Consider the following 21,518-nt stretch of genomic DNA (forward strand, 5'->3'; position numbering starts at 1 on the left):
TGTAATATATATGCACAGTGAGCTATAATTTCTGTTCACCTTAATGGACAGAGTACAACCTCAAACTGTATTTTAGGAGATTACGATAAATAATGTTTACAGCTAATTAATGTTTTGCGTGTATGTGTGTGCATGCAAGTTTCAATGTTGATATTCCTGTTATTCCGGCATCATTTTTCAAGCAGGTCACGAGTGGATTTAAAACCTGTTTTTTTTTTTTCTTTTCTCCATGAGATTAACACGTGAGATGGGGGGAAAAAACAAAAAGTAACAAGTTAGGCTTAGGTTTAGATCATGGAAATCCACAAAGTATCATTGTTCTGCAGTTAGTAATGTACACATGCATCTAACTTATAACTTATATGTTTTTTAAATCATGAGTCTTGTGTAAGCATGACACATGAAAATCTGCATATATTCCTTCTACATACAGCATGTGATATTTCCTTGCGAGTTTATATTTTATTTATGTCATACCATATTTGATTACATTTTGATCTAAAAACCCTTGATTAGCAAGGAAAGGTCACAATATTGTAATAATACACAGCGACATATAGTAACCTTCAACACACTGAGTACAGTTGCGATAGAAAAGCAGGAAGTTGGAGAGTGTTTACAGTGTGCTCATGTTAGAGCGGCACTATATATAAGGGAGTAGGCAGCATAAATCACACAAGTGAAAGCCCTGAAGTGAAAAGATATGCAGCTCTGGGTGTGTTGTGCTCTGTTGGTGTTTTTGGCAGAAGGTTGCTTGGCACAGAGGCCTCATCCATGCAGTAAGTATTGGACTCAGATCAAGGTAAACCTCAGCATCTATGTACTAGAGGGTGTTTTTGAAAAATCCCAATTTTGGCATCCTGATTTTCTGTAAAATAATACATAGGTATGTGTGTGAAGGAACACAATCGGTCTCTTTACCAGGTACATATGAACATACTAATTATTATTCTTTTTTTATTCAAAGACTTACTTTTGGCACCAATGTTTTCAATGTTTTAGTAATCAACTAAACAACATCATTACCCACGGGGCAGTTTGTGTATTCAAAATGTTCCTTTTTACAGAATCATTTAAAAAATTTACGCAGTATAGTGCGCAAAAGTGTTAACGCATATCTTATTGGTGAGAGAGGTTGAAAAACAATGACGAACTAGTTTGAGCTGAGAGGTAGCTTAGATTATAATTGGCACAGGTTCACCTAAACTGAATGCATGATTAAAAAGGAATTGCATTAGACATTTTTTGTTTGTTTGTTTTTTCTAATTTTGATTGGTCCAGGTTACTGTTCAGGTACTTTGGGACAGTATTTATAATCAGGTCTTATTCTAAGATATTATGTCTTTCTTATATTGAACAAATCTTAAGGAGCTTTGTAAGGATAGAAAATCGATGACGATGCCAGTAAGTTGTGTTATAAAATAAGTAATTATGATGAGATATAATATAATATGGCCTTTGAATACTCTTTCTCTAATCACACTCAGTAATTCATATCAGTAGCTGTTCTTGGTTGAGGAAAGGAAATAAAATGTATTTATTTATTTTATTTACAGGAAGTCCACCTCTCCTGGAAGGACACCTCAGTGTTGTAAGTGTTGAAATCTATTTATTCCTTCAGCATCGTTTCCTCTTTCAATATTCTTTTTTAATAACCAATACATTTAATGAGCCAATAAACTGTACATCAGTTCTCCTTAACTCATAATCCCTACCAGTAAGATAGAACATGCTATAATCTACTTTCATCCCTGACTACCTCATTTATTTTATTTATGTTTATTTTTTATTACTCTTATTTCTTACACTTTCTGTGCTCCTCAGACAACTCAAAATGGCGGGTACTTTGCATATGGGAAGTATGCCTATGACGCTATTCTCCAGCGCATCCGCTTCGGAGAGCTTGTTCATCATGAGAATCAAACACTTGTTAAAAATGTTTTGCTTCTCTATCGAGAGGTAACACACACACAAACACACACACACACACACACACACACACACACACACACACACACACACACACTTTATATATCAATGTTGATCTCAAGTAGAGGATTAAATTGTGGGAGAAATGAGGAATGAGGAAAAAACTTTCCCAAATATCAATTTAGGTCATCTCACTTCCTCTCTGAGCAGTCTGTATCTGTTGGATTAATATGAACTAATATGAATATGAATCTTATAACTAGTATAGGTATACTGACAAATATATATATATATAGTAGTGTTGTATGTAATATACTACATATTCCACTCACAATTACTCTGAATACTTAAGCCTTATATATTTTGTACACAATTTGTGGCTTAAATATTTAAAGTAATTGTGAGTGAAATATTTAGTATATTACATACAACACTAATTATATCCCTTAACACCAACAAACCTCTACTGTACCACCTATCCCATGAGTGGTGACTACAGATACCATGGATACTCTTCCCATCACTGAAATCAACAGCCCTTGTTTGCATTGGCTTCTTGAGCTAATGTCACATATCGTATGATTCATTGGAGGAAAAATTGGCTAACTATGAACTAACTCAGACCATTGTCAGTGAAGCAACCAAAATACCTGCCTAATAGCAATTTCAGTTATTTTGCTATTATGTCAAGCACTTATACAAAATTAAGTATAATGTGGACCTCCATAATCACCACATTCATTTTACCTTAAGGAAGGGCACTATCCCACTAACATGCCTATTGTAAACATTTTGAAGGTCACTAACACATTATCAGAGGTGGGATTAGTACCAACATACAGATCTGAGTAAAACTACTGTTACTGTTGTATTAATTTTATAAGAATAAGTGTCAGAATCATAAAAAAAAAATCACACACCGAAACAAGGAAGCAACCAAATCAGTGAACAAGCACACATCCTCTTATTGTGTATCATGTTAATTTTGGAGCATGTATGTAATAGAGGCAATAAAACCCCAATGAGGAACTTGATCACTCTCTCTCTTCAGCATGTGATGTACCTGATCGACTATAAAAACAAGACATGCGAAAAGCGCCAACTGACATCCCAGTTCCACCCGATGAAAATCCCCCGCAACGCTACTCTCCTTGGGCAGGTAGTGCTAGGGAGTCTCTCAGCACCTGGAGAAGGTCTGCTTGTCAACTCATGGACTGGAGAGGCAGCAGAGGACCAAGGTATATACAGTACACCAAGGGAAACTTTCAACCAAGATAGGTGTTAACACTGACTTTCTACTGAGTGAAAAATCCTAATGGCTTTCATTACAAGCCTTAGTATATTGTGTGAGTTGACAAGTTTGTTGTTGAAATACAGAAGTAAACTAAATAAATTGTGAATGGGTACACACACAATCAATTGCAAAACCAGCAAGATGCCACTAGAATAAACAGTTTGGTGCACATACCTTCAAATACACCAACCATTTCTGAGGTCTTCATGGTCTGCTTATGTAGGTGCAGGTGTAATTGAACACAGGTGTTTTATTAATGGTAAACCTGACAGAGTTCTTGTGCTATTAAGGAGTGTAGATGTGGGCAGCCATGTTTGTAGGCCACAATGTATAAATAGAAATGAAGTTCTCTATGGCTCTGGCACTCTATCCTCATGAAGAATTTGAAATGTTTGTGAAAAGGCTTGAGGCTGGTATGCTAGCTAGCTGAGAGTTAATCTGTGAGAAATATGTTAAAACTGTCCCTTTTGTTTAAATTCTGAGCAATGACTTAAAATCTTATCACTTCATATTTTTTTGTGTATATGATCTGCACCTAAAATGGATGGAGCAATCATGTATGACTGTGGTTGAAGTGTTTTTTTAACAATTTTAGCACTCATAAATAGTATGTGGAGTAAAGATGCTGTATGTATTTTGTGATTTGAGACTTGAGATATTTGAAGTGTGCTAATAATTTCTGATATTTTTGCTAACATTTTAAATAGTTGCCATCTGTAACAGCAGTTTTTTTTTTCCTTAGGCAATTATATTCTGACATTCACTGAGTTTGGCTGCCTTCCTGTCACTGTCCTTTTCAACAGGCCAAAGACTGGCTGGGTTGTAACCAAGTAAGCAGTATATACAGAATTAATACACCTTTTTCATGTACTTAGAAAAACAATAGGTTACTGTTCGTAACCCCGGTTCTCTGAAACATCGAGTGGAGAGATCCACCTATGGGAAGGGCATCCGTACCTGACCTCTGCAGAAGCATCCAATTGCACCAAGTCTGGCTTGACAAACAGGAGCACGTGCCCAATGGCAGGTAAGGGACGCCCCTTACCCGAGTGCATAAAGCACCTGCACACGCTAACTTTCCTCAGTGAGCATATTCGCTTCTCGTTCAGCAAGCGGGGCAAACTACAGAAATCCGGGGTTACAAACAGTAACCTATTGTTCTCTTTCATCATCTCGTGTTCGAACTCCACCTATGGGATATATAGACAACTCCCCGGTTGCACAATACACTTACAGCGAGGCCCTGTAAGCCAGAGGATGGCCATCAAGGCACCACCTTTTTTATTTTAGAAAAATAAAATAAAGGGAGGAAAAGTAGATGTCTTCTTCTCTTGTACTGGTCTGAAGGGGAGTGACACCCAACAGTTCTTCACAGAATGCTGTCTGGTCTGTATTGAAAAACCTGACATACACAAACAGCTGACATACACTACCATCTAAACATTGTCACACATGTCCAAAGCTAAGCCTACACATGATGCCCTATGCATGGCTTCAACTAGCTGGGTTACCACATCCTGAGTTAATATTTCACCTTTCTTTGTAGCAGATGATGCTGACATGGGTATTTGCTTATCACAAAGCTCTTGTTTTTGTTTCAGCTACTGCAATCATGCATTCTTTGACAACCCCCCCATCAGTAAATGGCTTTTTGTGTTGACCCAAATTCCAAGCAACTCTGAGAGAACACTCATGAGCATGTTGTTGGGCAGTGAATGTGTGGCTCAGGATCCTGGTGGACTGGTCATACGTGGCTCTGAGACTACTTATTTTCTCTGATCTCACTTCAGATTTGAGTGGGTATGTTTGTTCATAACCTTTATGTTTTGTCTCATAATGGCGTTTCACATTGGCATTTTCACATTCAGTGAGGATGGTTGATCTCCCTGTTCGGTTGGACCAGGAGCTCCGTGTGCAATGGGAGGGGCCATGGCTCTGCGTACAGAAGAAGGATTATCTACGGTATCAGCCACGGTGCCTTAGGCCACCTGGGTGCTATGAGGATCAGAGACAAATCCTGTACTACCACCCTGGCCAGGGTTGGGTTTATCAGGCAGAGCGGAGGAAATGCATAGAGCGGTACGATGGGCCATGGATGAGCCAGTGCGTCCATGCCAAGGGGGGCATCCTCGTCCTGTAGTAAGAAGAACATAGGACAGTGGGCGCTTTCACGAGGCAAAGAGATCGACGGCCGCCCGCCGAAAATTTCCCACAGCAGCCCCACTATCTGAGGGTGGATCCGCCACTTTCCGTTGAGTGGATTCCCCCTCGACAGAAGGTCTGCGCCCCTGTTCAGAATGCCCGGGACGTGAGTCGCCCGTAACGACAGAAAATGCCACCTGCTTCATACCAACAGCTTGTAAGCTAGAGCATGAAGCTTGGAGGAGCGCATCCTCACTCAACAGTTGATATGTGCTACAGCTGTCATATTGTCGCAGCGCACCAGCACATGATGCCAGTGCAAGCGGGGCAGGAAATGCCTTAAAACCTTCCACACAGTAAGGAGTTTTAAATAGTTTATATTGGCTGAGTGAAGTGCATTTGGCCACACACCATTCACTTATCTGCCCTCCTGTGTGGCTCCCCACCCTGTTAAGGAGGCATCTGTCGTTACCACTTTCCGCAACAAGATCGACCTGAGAGGGGTCCGATGCGCCTAAACCTCCGTGCCTCTCCAATGGTGTGGTGCAGTGCAGCCATGCACGCCCGCGGCACCGTGACATAGCAGCAATGATCGTGCAACAGACTAAGATGAAGTGATAAGGTCCACTCCATGAAAGCCTTCATTCTCAAAAGGCCTAGAGGCAAAACATGGACAGCCGAAGCCATAAAACCATGTAATCTGAGACATGTGATACTGTACCCTCGCTCCTTCCCTGAACCGTGAGAGACAGTTCATGAAGGAGGAAATGAGCTTCCGTGACAGGCGCACGCACATCCAGCTCCAAACCCAAGAATATGACCTCCTGAGCGGGAGTAAAATTGCTCTTGCTCACATTGACTCTAAAACCGAGCGCAGCGATGTGCGCGAGCACACGGGCAGTGTTTTAAATCACTTTCTCTCTTGAATTGGCTATAAACAGCCAATCGTCTATGTATGTCAGGATCCTGAGACCTGCTCTTCTTAGCGGCGCAAGCCCTGCCTCCGCACACATACAGAAAGTCCTCGGACTCAGTGCAAGCCTGGACGGCAGGACCTTGAATTCGTAACACACACCTTGGTAGGCGAAGCAAAGGAATCTCATGTGTGGAGGATAGATGCTTATATGAAAAAAAGTATCGCTCAGATTGATCGAGCAGAACCAATCGTTCTGCTTTATCGAATGTACAAGAGTGTGATAGCATTCTGAAATTGTATTTCCTCATATGTTTGTTCAACATTCTGAGATCCGGAATAGGATGGAGAGAACCATCTTTTTTCGGGACCAGGAAATAACGAGGCTACAACTCGAACCACCCCCTTCTGGAGGATGGATGAGATTTTGTCTTTCAGAATGTGAGCGGAGCTCTCGTCCGTGTGGCACAAAATAACTCAGTTGAAACGCGGGGGCGCCCTAGCAAATTGAAGTCTGTAACCCCTATTGATTGTGTGACTCATCCATTCGAACATGAGATGATGAAAGAGAAAATGCTTTGCTTGATATTGTAACATCCACACTTAAAGTTTGCTTGTGTTAATCTGTTCCATTGTGTAACTCCAAAGGAATGGACTTAAATCCTGTTTAATCTAAATGTTTCAGCTTTTTTAACAACATTCGTGGGATTAAGGATCCCGCTGTGTTTATCCCTCCGGGGTTCTGCAAGAATGCTACAGTGGAAACAGGAGAGGAAGGAGATTTCTTCAGTGCTTTCTTCTGAGTCTAATGCTTCTTATGACTTAAACACACAGCTTTCAGAAAAAAAAAAAAACACTCACATACACATCCTTATAGTAATGACATTATGCCTTTCCAATCATAAAGATGTATTCAACACACAAATAGAAAACATATGTGGCTCAGATTGTCTTCTGCCTAACAGATAACATCAGAATAACTGGTGTAACCTAAACAGATTAATAGTGCTGGTGACCCTTCATCTGTCCTAGATAATATGGTAGCCAACGATACACTAATGTCACATCAGTAAAACTGAACAACTAGCATGATTCCATGATTAAATTCCCAATTTAACACCTGATCCTTTGTATACAAATCTAGAGTATTACTTGATTGCTTTTCAATTCCTTCAGCACTTCCTTCCGAGCCAATATGGTTCATACTTTGACTCATCTGTAACAAATGTATTGTACTCTGAGCTCTGGTGTGAATCATATATGAATACTACTGGTGACGATGTTAACAATATACACACGTGGGATATGCATCTATCAATAAAGAAATACATGAATTCATTTTCCTGTCAACTTTTATTGAAGTTCAAATGCAAAAAATGTGAAATGTTGCATCACATGGATCAACATCAAACAAGCCTTAAATGAAATGAAGTCATTAGTTAAAGGGTATGAACACTGTTCCTTCTATACCAGCAAAATACATTTAAATAAACAATAATAATGTCAAGAACATATTAAAGTGGAAGAGCTGAATTCAGTACAAACAATCCATAATGATATATAAAGCAAATCATTTGTTAGTGAATTTAGCAAAATTGTTTATGAAGTCATTAACGAGTTCCTGGTCGTTACGGATCACGAGAGGGAATTTAGAAAATGCAGCGATACAGACTGGTATTAATTTGGTCCTTTTGTGTTTAAGAGAATAGCAAGTAAAGCAATGAATTTCTATGTGATCATCTTAACTAGGCGTTTAATGCTCTCCTCTGTATACATTAATTGTAAAAAAAAAAAACCAACAAAAAAAAACCCCCCACAAATATGCACCAATTTTAACCTTAGACTAATGGCAGCATTTATTCATTTTAATTATTTGAACTTTTAATGAATGAAAGAGAATTATGGCAAACAGGCTGCTTGTAATTATTAAAGTGAAAAAGACAAGCCAGGTAGCACTCCACTCATATTGATATCAAAAGTGAAAAATATTCTTGTTAATCCCTTGTGAATACTATTCTTAATTGAGCACGCTTATTAACCGCTTAGTCAAAAATTGCATAAATCCAAATGTACAAATACAGAGGAACTACTATCTATTATTACGGATATAGTTTTATCTATTCGAAACTTTCTTTGTAAAATTGTATTTGTAATTGCTGTGGACAATAAAAATTGCATAAGAATCTCTAACTACTTTATATTCAAGAAAATGACACCCGAGAATCATCAGAAGTGAAGTAAGAAGTAGCAATAATTATAGTGGTAGTGTTTTATTTTTTTGCCTATACCATGTGACATTTTATTTTGAGATACAAATTCTCCAGAATGAAGTCGTTCAAAAGATAATGACAAAGAAGAGTAGAAAACGGTTCTACAAGCAGAGCCTGAATATCCTTTAACAGTGAATAACCTGAACCTACTGAACAGAAATTGATACTCTTTGGTTTGGGAAAAAAAAAAATATCTGAAAGCCTGGACTGAAGTTCCTGAGAGAAAACAGGAAGTGCTATGAAAGGGTGTCTCTGATAGGTGGAGCAGTCTTTTCCTGACTGAGGTGGTTCGGTGAAATGAAGCGTTTAGGTCATTAGGAGGTGGTGCACTTGCTGAAGCTGTGGCTGCGTCAGGACGAGAGAGTGGGCTTGTTCTTTACCGCGAATGCACGGGATCATCACTTTACCCACCAGAACGGTACCACACTTCTTCTCCCCCTCCGCCTGGAAGACAGGATCAGACAAATATTTAAAAAAAATTAATTGTTGATTGTAGATTAAATGTAGAAATAATATATATATATATATAAAAAAAGCACAAAATGTCTAGAAGCTTGGCTAGACAGATGCATTCTATATCGTAGGGGTGTAACGGTACACTTGTTACAGTACCGTACTTCCAGTTCAGTGCAAATGTGTACCAAATACAATTCCTGTATTACGTGTGAAACGTGTGATAGTTAAAATGTTTCTCAAAAACACATTGTGAGGCGGACCGCACGTTTGCTTAGTCTCCACCTCGCACTCGCACTAATAAAATGTATAAAAATGAAATAAATCAAATAAATTTTTATTTAAAATGTATTGATTAAATTGAGTATATTTCCATATCGCTACTGTAGTAAAACATTGCATTACAGGAAGTTGTAGATCTTGCACATGCGCAGTACAAATCGTGTCTCTTGCGATATGAATATACTCAATTTAATCAATACAATTTAAAAAAATGTATTGCGTTAGTTTGATTCATTCCATTTTATTTTTATATATTTAATTTTTTTTTTTATTTAAACCAAGCAGGTATTTTATTTAAAGTTGTTTTAAAAAATTAAATACATTTATGTTCACAAATGTTAATAATAATAAACATTCATTAAAAAATAAAACAAGAAATTTGGTGTTTTGCATTTCTTCCCCCCAACTGTAATGAAATTGAACCGAGTCGTGACTTAAAAACCGGGGTACGTATCGACAAAAATTTTGTGTATTGTTACACTCCTTCTGTTATAGACAAAAGTATCAAAACACCTGTTTTTCGGCCATATGTGATTGTTATTGTTACCACAACTCCATGAAGATATGGCTCACATGGGTTGGAGTGGAAGATCTCCTGCTATAGAGCTTTGACCTCAACCCTATTGAACACCTTTGGGATGAATGTGAACACTGACTGCACCCCAGACCTCCTCTCCTCACCTCACCTACGTCAGTACCTGACTTTACTAACACCCTTGTGTCTGAATGAGCACAAATCTCCACGAGTACACTGCAAAACCTACTGGAACATCTAAAAAATTTTTCAAAAAGTACCTATCAATCTTATGGCCAGGTGTCCATAAACTTTTGTCCATATTGTTTAGATCATTTTTATTTAAATTCTATACATCCATATGCCTGCTGTATGATTATAGTGAGTATTTTGTCATTATTGATGACCTCACAAACACAGAATCAGGAGGGTTGAAAGAAAAGTGTCACCTTGACAAAAGTCAATGAAGGGAACGTGGCAAAGTCGGAGCGAACTCGAGCGCCCACTTGTTGGTTTACTACATGTTCGGATACTTCATTCTGAGATAGTGAAGGAATAAAAAAAGACAAATTAATACAATTATTGAGAATTTTATATATGCAAAAAAACTGCATTGTTCCTTTTGTGTGTCTATGACTCTGACCTTTAGTTTGTCCAAGGCGTCACTCAGAGACTGGAGTCTAGCCGTCTGTTCTAACAGCTGAGCACTGGCACTTACTGCGGATTGAGGGAAAAAAAATACAATACAATACGTGCAAGTAAATATGTAGAAGTTAAAAATGTGTTTAAGTGGCTAGATGGATATGTGGACACACACACCCACACACACCCACCAGGTGTTTTTCCTGTGATGTCAACCACTTTGACGCCAGCACTCATCTTCAGCAGGTTGCTCATCAGTAGGTCTGTTTTCCGGTACAGCGTTCCGGAAACGCCGTCACTCAGCAAACCATCCTTCATCACTCCGGCCATGTTGGGCACCTTCAGAGGAGGAAGGGACGCCAGCTGGGACTTCATCTTCTCTGCCTGGGAGCAAAAGTCCATGTTGAAGTAAATGTGAAGAGTTTATTGCACTGATTCTATATCGATCAGGAAAACATTATGACCACCTGCCTAATATTGCGTTGGTCCCCCTTTTTACTGGTAAAACACTTCTGACCCGTCGAGCATCAACAGTTATTTCTTTAGTAATTTGAGCTACAGGAGTTCGTCTGTTGGATCGGACCACACGGACCAGCCTTCACTCCTTACATGCATCAATAAACCTTGGCCGCTCATGACCCTGTCACCGGTTCACCACTGTTCCTTCCTTGGAGCACTTTTAATAGTTTTGGAGATGCTCTGACCCAGTCGTCTAGACGTCACAATTTTGCCCTCGTCAAACTCGAATCCTTACGCTTGCCCATTTTTCCTGCTTCTAACATCACTTTTGAGGACAAAATGTTCACTTGCTGCCTAATATATCCCACCAACCAACAGGTGCCATGATGAAGAGATAATCAGGGTCATCCAATCACTAGTCATAATGTTATAATGTTATTCCTGGTCAGTGTATGATTCTGTAATTTTCGAAGATGAGAAGAAAATCTATAACTGTTTATGATGATCCCTAGTTGGAGTTCTTTGACTCTAATACAATGATTCCTTTACAATTCTTCTGATTCATATATGATCTGATTCATTCACCATATGAAAAAAAGCATTGACACACATTTCCCAGACATATTTAGTTCCTTATATTTAGACCATATGCTGCTCACCTTCAGTCTGTAGTTTTCATTCTTTAGGTGTTTGATCGCAAGCCTCTGAACATCCATTTGCTGCTTCAGAAGAGGAGAATCCACCACTTGCACACTACCTGATACACTTGGTATACCAGTGCTGACGCCTCCTGTGAGCATGCACACATACACCTTATCAAATACATTTAACCTGATAAAAGACTGTTAAGCCCATAAAATGTCATCAGATTTTGTAGCTAGTCACAGTGGCCTTAGCATTGCTTTTTCATTTACCAACATGCTATTTTAGTACTAGAGGTGGCATTAGTTGGTTTAGATATTAACCCTGCTTATATTATCTATCCTAATGGTAAGCATGTTACCTGTAGTGCCTCCCGTGACAATAGAGGCGATGCCAGAAGCTGGTGTTCCACGCAGCCCTTCAATGGTCAACCGTGATTGGTTGTTGAGCCTCTGTTTAAGCTCTGCCTTCTCTGCTTCTAGCTGGTCAATATCAGCCTGCAGTGCATCCATGGTCTCCTCAAACTCTCTGCATGTGCGTGCACACACAATGAATGAAACACACACAAACAGATGAAAAAGTAGTTTCTTACAGAGAACCACAAACGCACATGCTCACACAACACAGAAAACTTACTTCTCCTTTTTCTTCAGCACAGCGTTCGTCTCATCCAGTTTGGTCTGAATCTTCTCAACTCGTTCGTCTGCATCTTTAGTAGACGTGTCCAACTTCTTCTCCAGCAAACTCAGGCGCACATTAGCCTCACTTAACTCCTCTCCCTGAAAGAGAGACGGTGAGGATCAGACAATATAATAAACCGAAGGCCACATAGTTTGCAATAATCTTTTAAGAGGCTCAAAAGAGAAGCTGCCATTTTCACTTAAAATCAGGATTGTAACGTAACAGAAATTTTAATGCATCAACATGGTAACAAGCAGGTTTCATCTATTGTTTTTCTAAAACAATAGATGTGCACATGTGCACCGAATGCAATCCCTTTTAACGTGCAGAACATAGTTAAAATCTGAGTTTCCTCAGGAACGCATTAAGTGATAAACCGCCAGTTTGTTTGTCTCCACCTCGCACTTTTGTGTGTTGTCACTGTGTTTTTGTTGTTGTTGTTGTTATTATTATTATTATACTTGAATCATGAATTTCTACCGTTACACCCCTATTCTGTACAAAAAAATTTCTTGTATCAGGGTTTCGTGTCGCACCTTGATCTTAAGGGACTTCTTAAGCTCCTTGATTACTGTATCTCTGTCCTCCAGTTTGAGGCCGAGTCCTTCTGCATCTGTGATCTCGGCTCTCAGAGCAGCAGAACGCACCTCTACAGGGGGAGGCTGTAACACACACACACACACACACCAGCACAGATTAAGATTATGGGCAGGATTTTTGATGTCATAATAGGACCAAACTAACAAGAGTGTAGCTGAAGATTCTGATGTTTGTGACCACAAAGGTGTACAAAAGTTATCAGGGCACTTTGTGTGCGTCTGTGTATCTTACCACACGTGGCGGTTTCTCAGAATCATACTCTCCCTCTTGCATGGCAGTAGCCATCTTGTTCATGGTTGCTATGACAGCGCTGCATGACTGGCGCAGGCACTCGCGGGGATTCTGGTCAAGAGAACCATAAATCTGCACACACACGCGTGCACACTTTGTTACTAACATGCACAACTCAGCGTTACATTAATAAAAAAAGAGCTTACCTGTTCTACTGCTTTAAAGACTCTATCCTCGAGTGTGTGTGCACCGAGCCCCTCCTGTTCTGAGAGGGTAGAGATGAGTTGAGCTCCTGCTGCTGCGGTCTCCTGAAGCACAGCAACTACACAACCCAGCTGCTTCCTGATTTCCGCCAGGGCTTCACCCACCTAAAAACACAGATATGCACAAGAATTTTTATAAATAACAGTAGAGGTCGACCGATATGGGTTTTTATCTGAACAATGGCGATGTTCAAAAATCAGGGTAGCCTATGACTGATATATGATGAATTTTTGGATTTTCTTTTTTGGAACACACATGTTATTGTTGCTCTTGTTTTTGCAACATAGAAGACATAATTGAAAAAAGCTACTAGTACTAAGTAATGATCGTGGCAGGTGTAAACACTGCTTGCTTTAGAAATTTCCAGTTCTAGCTCTTCCGGTTTCTCTGTTTGATTGCCGAATACAGACTACTGCCACCTACTGGTATGGGAAAGTTATGTTCTCTCACATAAGCACAGAACGTACCTGCACTAATAATTAGCCTACTTTGCAGCACATTCCGCCGAAGCCGATTAATTAAAAAGATCCAAAAATCATCGACGTCTGTAGATACAAGGCACATAGACATGGATATGTACACACACACATACACACACCTGCACAGTGTATGAGAGTGCAGCAGGTATCCCAGGTGCATCAGTTCCAGGCATCCTCCTGCGTATTTTCTTACAGAACTGACGAATGTCTCCACAGGAAGTATCCAGGTCCTTTAGCAATAATGCAAACTCTGCACCTTCTTGCCCAGGTTGCAGGAAGGAACGCAGGCGCCCCAGCTCTGCCCCCATACAGTCAAGAGCACTCTGGATAAACTGTGGGGAGAGACACAGAAACAATTGTTATGGTTATGTACGTGTTGCCACAGGTGCATTTTAACTGTAGGTGTCGCTGCAGGTATCATTAAAAGTTGCTATTTGGGGGAGCTAATGTATTCGGGATGTGCATTTTCATAACTGAAGCCAATGCGATTCGCATTTTGATGCATATTCAACGATACGCAGCTCGATCCGATTTCGATTTGATTCAACACAATACTATGTAATGAAAAGAATATGATGCTATGCAATTTATCATGGTACAGATATTTCACTGTTATTTCTTTGGTTCAGACAGACAACAAATCATACATTTACTCAAGTACCTTCTGACTTCTGGCCCTTTTACACACAGACCTTTGTAGTGCATTTAAAAAAGAAATAAAACCATGGTTTTTTTTTTCCTGTTTTGTCTCTAGGAAGATGTAGCTTTACCTCTGCCATGCTATTTTATATTCTATGTGACTCTCAGGACAGGAAGTGTTTATATACCGCAATTCATATTCCTGTAGCAGCAGTGGTGTTGAGAGAACGCGCTTGAGAAACAGTTTAGCTAAGAGAAATCAATCTACATAGAAAATATCGGTCACAAATTATTGGTCACTTTCTAAATAGCAAAAGTATAGTGCATCTATTAATAATTATATATAAACAAATGTGTTACCCAAAGCCCACTTTTTTAAATCGAGAGGTTTATGCTAAAACATAGTGTACAGGTATTGGAATGACATCATACAGGTGTTAAACATGTTGCTGAAAGTAATTTATCTGGTATAAAAATGTTGCAAAAAAAAAAAAAAAGCTTGGCTCTTTTTTTTTTTCCTTCACAGGTGTTACCAAAGGTGCCATTATTAAATTTACTCTGCATGTACCTTAATGTGATCTGCCAGCTGCACAGTGCAGTCTTCAGTCTGGTCAGCCAGGTGAATACTGTACAGTTGCTTGAACAAGAAAATACATCAAAGTTCCAAGTTAGTTTATGGCAGGACGTGCAGAATTACTATTTTTCCTTAACTCCTCTGTGTGTAAACATTATCTAATATCAGTAAGCATTGAATCACTTTGGATGTACCTGATAGTATTTAATGGCCTTGGTGAGAGGGTCCACTTGCACAGTTTCATCTAGCTGATCTTTATGCAGTAGCTCAATGAGGTAGTCAAGAGAACGCTCGTGCACACTCATCTCAGAGTGCAGGGTTCCCATTCGCTGAAACACGTCCACACTGCACTGGTTTAGTGCCCTGAGAGCCGAATAGAAACAGAGAGAAACTGTATTAGATTTATTTATTTTTAGGTGGCAAAAAAGCTTTTAATGCAGGCAATACATACTGCTCATATTTGTGCAGTGTGGCCTGTAGCATTGTGAGGGAATACACAAGTCCTGAGGCAAAACTCAGCTGCTCTCCTGCTGATCCACGTAGCCCACTGCGCGCTGTAATGTTCTCATTTAGATCAAACTTCTCCTGGGCCTGTTTACTGATCAGCTCTGCCTGCATAAGCACAGAGGAAATGATGTTTAACTTCAACAAATAGAAGGAACATTCCTGTGCTAAATACTCCAGCAATCCTGATGGTGGTCCATAATTAAGACTCCTAACACTGCTGTACCTTACAGATGAGCCTGGGGATGAGTAGCAACACGAGGATGCAGTCGTGATCTCCTCCGTGCCTCAGGAAAGAGTCAGGCATGAACGATGTGAGCAGTGACACTTGCCTGTTGGCCTGCTGCACCTCCATCTTACGTAACTCCATTTCAATAGCCTACAAAACAAGAACATATACAAACTGTGTGACTTACACGATATGTATGACGTATACGATCAGAGCTGGATCCAAAGAGGAAGCAGTACTTTGGCGTAAGCTTTGGTCTCCGCAAATTTGATTTTGAAGTCGAAGAGCTCGGTAGGAGGATGCTGGAGCTGCTCAGCTGTGGCACTCTGCTGATTGGTCAACTCTCTATTAACTTCCTGTTAATGAGAAAAGAAAATGGCTAAGAGTAGAGCAATAGAACAGTCAAACGGCACTAAAATTCTTTTACCGAAATCTTAATTTACTGATTCTATGGGACTTCCCCATGTCTGACCTGAAGGTGAGTGGTAAGCTCCCTGTATTTGTTGATAGTCTGTTGATAATCAGCCACAGTCTCCTGGGCTGCTTCCACTCTCTTGTTGGCCTCTCGGACTCGAGCTCCTGCCAGATCCAGCTGCTCGCGCAGTTCCAGCTCGGTCTCTCGCGCATTTTCCTGCAGCTCATCGTTCATCTCATTGATTGCTTCCTATGGACCAGATGCCATGAGTCAGAGGATGATCGAACATGCTACGAACATGGATTCTTAATGTCATATGCTTTTCAGCATTTAATTTATATATGCATTGTACATATTAGGGATATAACTGTACACAATTCACGATTCGGTACATACCTCTGTTTTTTATTCATGATTCGGTTCAATTTTGATAGAGGGAAGAAATTATTTTATTTTGTTTTATTATTATTAACATTTCTAAACAACAGTTTACACTTTTACACTATTATATCGATTAAATAAGCACAAATTAAATAGTTTAACGAAAATTACAGACCCCATTTGGGTAATACAGATGTGTGTGTTCTTTACATTTCAGATTTATTTTTTTAAATATATGTTCTACTTTACTTTCTGCAAACATTAGCATCTACATTTAACAAACACACAAGATACTTATTTATTCAGAAATTAATTAATAATAACATGCAGATATATAGATACACGAACATGCGCACACTGGAACAGAGTGCACCGATTAGACTAATCAAACTTGCAGTCTATGTTTAATGTGCCTGTGAGGGGGCCCTTTATAGATACGTGTACCGTTACACCACTAGTACATATTATGCTTTACACTCATTAATTTTCCGTCTACCTTTTTGCTGGAGAGATTGTGATTGTGCAGTGTGTCTCACCAAATCGGTGACTGTCTCTCTCAGCTCTCTCACTTTCTCCTCCAGATCTAGATTTCTCTCAGTCAAAGTTTCCACCATCTCTTCTGCTCCCAGTGCAGCATCCACCTAGAGTACACTGTACCTTTAATTTACATCAATTGAGTGCTTTTGAACAAGTTTGAGGTTTCCCCAACCATATAATTAAAGCCGTGTGCAAGCACAATATTGAAAGCATTTAATATCTGTAGGAATAACTGCAAAATCATAAGGGTGGGAAATAAAATCAAACCAAAACGTGTATCGATGTGTCTGTAGTAAAAGGCTCATTCACAAGACCTGCTCTTTGAGTTCATAGATGGTGGCCTCGGCCTGCTTCATCTCTTCTTGTAGATTCTCCTTCTGCACTCTCAGAGTCTCCAGCTCAGAGTTCTTTTTCTCCATCTGCTTCTGCAACTTCACGTGCTCCTGCTTCTCGGATGATGACAGGTCACGCATCCTGGGTACAAAACCAACAAGAAGCTGTCAGAACAATGTGATCTGGAACTCTGTGTTTAATAGTAGACACAAAAGATGCAGCAGGAAATAAATAGGAATCGAACTGAAGAATTTGGATGATGAAATCCCATATAAAAGCGAGATATAAAAATAAAAGAAATAAATCAATAAATAAAGATTTGACGAGACGATGGGATGCTGAGCGTTCATACCAAACACATGATAAATCAATAAGATAAAAAAAGTTATATGCTTTTAACACCATCGGAACAAATGCTAATGAATGGCATTATTGAATCACTGCAAAATGCTCACCTGACCAGTGCCTCTTTAAGTCGTGCGTTCTGCTCCTCCAGCTGTTTCACCTGATAACTGGAAGCTGCGCCGTCTGAACCTGCATATAAAAAAAAAAATTATAATAATAACAAAAAAGTCAAACCTAACTGCTCTGTCCAATTTATTCATCCTAGAGTGCTTCATGGAGTCAGGTCTCACACAATAATCCGATGACATGTCGCATTTACACTTATCAGTGTTAAACAATGGCATGTGTGCATCCCACCTTTCTCTTCAATCTCATGTTTAAGGATCTCCAGGTCCATGGTTAACTCTTCCACTTTCTCTTTCAGACTCTCCACTTCTTGCTGCAGAGACTCGACCCGTTCCTCTGCCATTTCTTTATCCAGAGTGGCCATCTCGATAGCGTCTGCCGTGTCTGCCATCTCTTCCATGTAGCGGTCTTTAGATTCCTGAGCCTCACGCGCTTCCTGCATGTTTTTACATCTTAACATCAGCCTGTATTATAGGGCAGGTCCAGAAAATTGGCTGAAATTACACTGTAGAATGTGTGTGCGCGTGTGTGTGTGAGAGACCTTCTTGGCTTCTTTTAGTTGTTTCTGCAGCTCGTTCTGCTGCTCCTGTATTTTAATTTTCCACTCCTGCAGCTGCTCCAGCTGGATCTTGTGCTTCTCGAGTTCCTTCAGCTTCGCTTTGTCCTCCGTCCGCTTCAAACGCAGAGTCTCCAACTTCTCCTCGAGATCCTTCACCTGAGCACGCAGAGCCTCCTCCTCCTGAGATGAAGACAGAGAGAAAATGAATTAACCCATCAGGTATTAATTCAAACGTAAAAGCTATTTTCTGTGCGAGAGTGTGTCCGCTTTGCCATTTGCCTTTTTTTTCACACCAATTCTTACTTTGCTGGAAATAGAGACAGCAGTGCTGCTGGGGGTCTCACTAGTAGCCCTGCTAGGCTGTGGCATCATGGGAGCCCCGAGTGCACTCTGGGAAGGAGTGGCAGGTTCATTCTCCACCAAGACTGATCCAGAGAGATCTGAGACAGTGGCAGAGGGACGACCAGTCTGTTTAGAAAAAAAAAAAAGACAGATGAGGAGAACAGAGAAGGTGGGAAGGACAAGCAGTAGTAAGGAGTAAATGCATATTTGTACTATTTATCGTAATTTATACAGTTTAATAAAAAGAAAGACTATATTTCAAATCTTCTCCACAGTGCACCAGAAGCTTAAATCCTGTCTATGAGTTTGACCTCCTCTGTGTTGAATACAAGCTTAAATAAAATCCCACAGTGCCACCAGAACAGCAAAAAAACCAAACAAAAATCAAAAACAGTTCCATGTGAAGAGATTGACTTTGCATAAGATTTAAGAGCCACCCACTTTGCTCAGTGCAACATTCCAAAAAACAACAAAAAACATAGCTCAGTCATGGGGAAATCATGAGTACAAGTAATTTTTTTTCCCATCATTGTGAATTTTCTAGACATTTAAAGGCATGTCTATATGTAGCACCTCCAGGACTGAGCTCTACCACCACATTAGGTGACGTATGGGGAACCTTTGGGGCTTTCGGACGTACCATTATGAGGGAGGGGAGGGAGTTGGAGTAGGAGAGACGTCCCGGAGTATTCCACTGTACATGAATACAGAGTGCATATTAGCTTGTACACTCAAGGTGGTAATAAGCCGCACTGGTGAGGTTCAAACTGTTCTAAAGGTGACCACATGTGCTTGTGAATTATTGTAAAAGTGACATTTCCCACGAGTCCCTGCTGCTGTGTTTAGGCTCACCTTGGTACTACGGCGCACAACGGCCTGGAGGAGGAGACATCGGTGGGAAGAATAGGGAAAGGGGATTGGGAAAGGGGAGGATTGGAGGGAAAAGCGAGAAAGAAAGAGAGAGAGAGAGAGAGAGAGAGAGAGGCACGCAATAGCAGAGAAAGAAAGAAAGAAATTAAAAAATTAGGGAAGATAAAAGTGAGAAACAGAAAATACAAGTGAAGAGCAGTCAAAAAAAAACAAATGTGTGAGAGATGTGTGAGAAAAAAAAAAAAGAAATGGGTGAGACAGTGCAAGTTTAAAAAAATAAAAAATAAAAAAAGGAAGGCACGAGTGACGAACCCGCAAGCATGAAAGAGGAAGTGAGGAGCCGGGGAAAAAGAGGGGAAGGAAAAGAACAGACATTTCAGAGGGAAAAATACACAAGAGTGAGCAACATTATTCATTCTGACATGAAGAAGCAGCTCAGGTACAATATTTAGCCCTAGTAGGAAGGTATTCGACTTTCTCTGTGTATCTGCAGCATCACAATATTTATTATCTAATATAGCAACATCATTGGTACTTAAAATTGAAAATGATTTTTGCCCGAACATCACTGATGCACAAGGTGATGCGTGCACCGCTGCAATGAAAACATGACTCCGAACATAAACGATGAAACAAAATACAGAGTCAATGTGAGTGAATCGAAAAAGGACAGTAAAAATAAAAATAAAAAAGGAAGGCACGAGTGACGAACCCAAGCATGAAAGAGGAAGTGAGGAGCCGGGGAAAAGAGGGAAGGAAAAGAACAGACATTTCAGAGGAAAAATACACAAGAGTGAGCAACATTATTCATTCTGACATGAAGAAGCAGCTCAGGTACAATATTTAGCCCTAGTAGGAAGGTATTCGACTTTCTCTGTGTATCTGCAGCATCACAATATTTATTATCTAATATAGCAACATCATTGGTACTTAAAATTGAAAATGATTTTTGCCCGAACATCACTGATGCACAAGGTGATGCGTGCACCGCTGCAATGAAAACATGACTCCGAACATAAACGATGAAACAAAATACAGAGTCAATGTGAGTGAATCGAAAAAAGGACAGTAAAAATAAAAAAATAAAAAAAGAGGAAGAAGAGATTCAAAACGAATGAGAGTTGTGGATCCATTCCATGGAAAAGCAAACCGAGTGAGATGACACCAAAAGCCAGTGACCATGTTACATTAAAAACAGCTGTACCTTCTTTGTAGTTGGAGTCTTTAACATCATGTTAGCGAACAGACACACACATACATACATGAGGAAGAACATGTGTCAGTATAAGTACAAATTACAACCACGTGATACATTTGAATACATAAAGCTGACAAACAAATGTCTCAAAAAACTCAGAAAACCTTGATGAAGCCTCGTTTAATACTAAAGCAAAGTCTAATGATCTCATAATAAGGTATAATAAGAAAACGCCTACTGTCATTGCACCTTGTTACTTCCATCTTCCCACTTAAATATGTCATACAACTATTAATATTCTGCATCCTCAAGTGTAATGGCTGGAATAGACGCATGAGCAATTTCTACACGCAACTTAAAAGAATTAAAACTTTCGATTCGGTTCAAAAGAAGCAGGTTGATGAAGTGTAAACCGTAATAGCAACTCTGTTAGATTGCATTCAGGTTTTAGATAAAAAACACAAAACAAAGGCAAATAGACACAGTCAATCTGCATAAATTCAACAACGCTTTATTGAAATGCACTGTAACGCTACAATTTAATTTAATACATTTTTATTTGTAGCACACTTAACTATAGATGAGGGCTGTAACGTTCCCTGGAGTAACTCGTGTAATTCGATTACAAAAATTCAACGCTTCGTTTATTCCATTTAACTACATACGGCACA

General features: G+C 39.7%; 2 protein-coding genes across 4 annotated transcripts in view; one reads left to right on the forward strand and one right to left on the reverse strand.

Moving 5' to 3' along the window:
- The first annotated feature begins 84 nt into the window (after positions 1 to 84).
- Positions 85 to 7,616, forward strand: epdl1 (ependymin-like 1). The gene is made up of 6 exons (XM_046843015.1): positions 85 to 779; positions 1,557 to 1,591; positions 1,825 to 1,959; positions 2,981 to 3,167; positions 3,966 to 4,053; positions 6,964 to 7,616. Exons 1-6 carry the CDS (start codon positions 704 to 706, stop codon positions 7,079 to 7,081), a joined length of 639 nt encoding a protein of 212 aa, XP_046698971.1. The 5' UTR covers positions 85 to 703; the 3' UTR covers positions 7,082 to 7,616.
- A 916-nt stretch (positions 7,617 to 8,532) lies between these two features.
- The window catches only part of dctn1a (dynactin 1a), a 19,003-nt gene continuing 6,017 nt past the window's right edge, over positions 8,533 to 21,518 (reverse strand). The window contains exons 5-30 of one of the 3 annotated variants that reach the window (XM_046843007.1): positions 20,854 to 20,871; positions 19,632 to 19,655; positions 19,420 to 19,473; positions 18,741 to 18,905; positions 18,420 to 18,617; positions 18,110 to 18,314; positions 17,863 to 17,941; positions 17,389 to 17,548; positions 17,074 to 17,178; positions 16,214 to 16,405; positions 15,981 to 16,097; positions 15,739 to 15,891; positions 15,460 to 15,620; positions 15,203 to 15,371; positions 15,003 to 15,071; positions 13,915 to 14,127; positions 13,259 to 13,420; positions 13,053 to 13,184; positions 12,758 to 12,883; positions 12,177 to 12,319; positions 11,902 to 12,068; positions 11,558 to 11,688; positions 10,631 to 10,823; positions 10,441 to 10,514; positions 10,247 to 10,336; positions 8,533 to 8,992 (exon numbers count right to left, since the gene is read on the reverse strand). In XM_046843007.1, the coding sequence (XP_046698963.1) occupies positions 8,855 to 8,992; positions 10,247 to 10,336; positions 10,441 to 10,514; positions 10,631 to 10,823; positions 11,558 to 11,688; positions 11,902 to 12,068; positions 12,177 to 12,319; positions 12,758 to 12,883; positions 13,053 to 13,184; positions 13,259 to 13,420; positions 13,915 to 14,127; positions 15,003 to 15,071; positions 15,203 to 15,371; positions 15,460 to 15,620; positions 15,739 to 15,891; positions 15,981 to 16,097; positions 16,214 to 16,405; positions 17,074 to 17,178; positions 17,389 to 17,548; positions 17,863 to 17,941; positions 18,110 to 18,314; positions 18,420 to 18,617; positions 18,741 to 18,905; positions 19,420 to 19,473; positions 19,632 to 19,655; positions 20,854 to 20,871 (3,438 nt within the window). In that variant the 3' untranslated portion in view covers positions 8,533 to 8,854. The remainder of the gene's footprint in view (positions 8,993 to 10,246; positions 10,337 to 10,440; positions 10,515 to 10,630; positions 10,824 to 11,557; positions 11,689 to 11,901; positions 12,069 to 12,176; positions 12,320 to 12,757; positions 12,884 to 13,052; positions 13,185 to 13,258; positions 13,421 to 13,914; positions 14,128 to 15,002; positions 15,072 to 15,202; positions 15,372 to 15,459; positions 15,621 to 15,738; positions 15,892 to 15,980; positions 16,098 to 16,213; positions 16,406 to 17,073; positions 17,179 to 17,388; positions 17,549 to 17,862; positions 17,942 to 18,109; positions 18,315 to 18,419; positions 18,618 to 18,740; positions 18,906 to 19,419; positions 19,474 to 19,631; positions 19,656 to 20,853; positions 20,872 to 21,518) is intronic. The other 2 variants (XM_046843008.1, XM_046843009.1) reach the window with 2 other exon arrangements.

Source organism: Silurus meridionalis, chromosome 28, assembly GCF_014805685.1.
Source record: "Silurus meridionalis isolate SWU-2019-XX chromosome 28, ASM1480568v1, whole genome shotgun sequence".
Lineage (NCBI taxonomy): Eukaryota > Metazoa > Chordata > Actinopteri > Siluriformes > Siluridae > Silurus > Silurus meridionalis.

Bases quoted from the DNA above. Each gene is read 5' to 3' on its own strand.
- epdl1 (XM_046843015.1), top strand. From the start codon at position 704: ATGCAGCTCTGGGTGTGTTGTGCTCTGTTGGTGTTTTTGGCAGAAGGT. The intron at 1,592-1,824 runs GTAAGTGTTGAA...TGTGCTCCTCAG, and splicing joins TGGAAGGACACCTCAGTGTT to ACAACTCAAAATGGCGGGTA. The intron at 3,168-3,965 runs GTATATACAGTA...TTTTTTCCTTAG, and splicing joins AGAGGCAGCAGAGGACCAAG to GCAATTATATTCTGACATTC.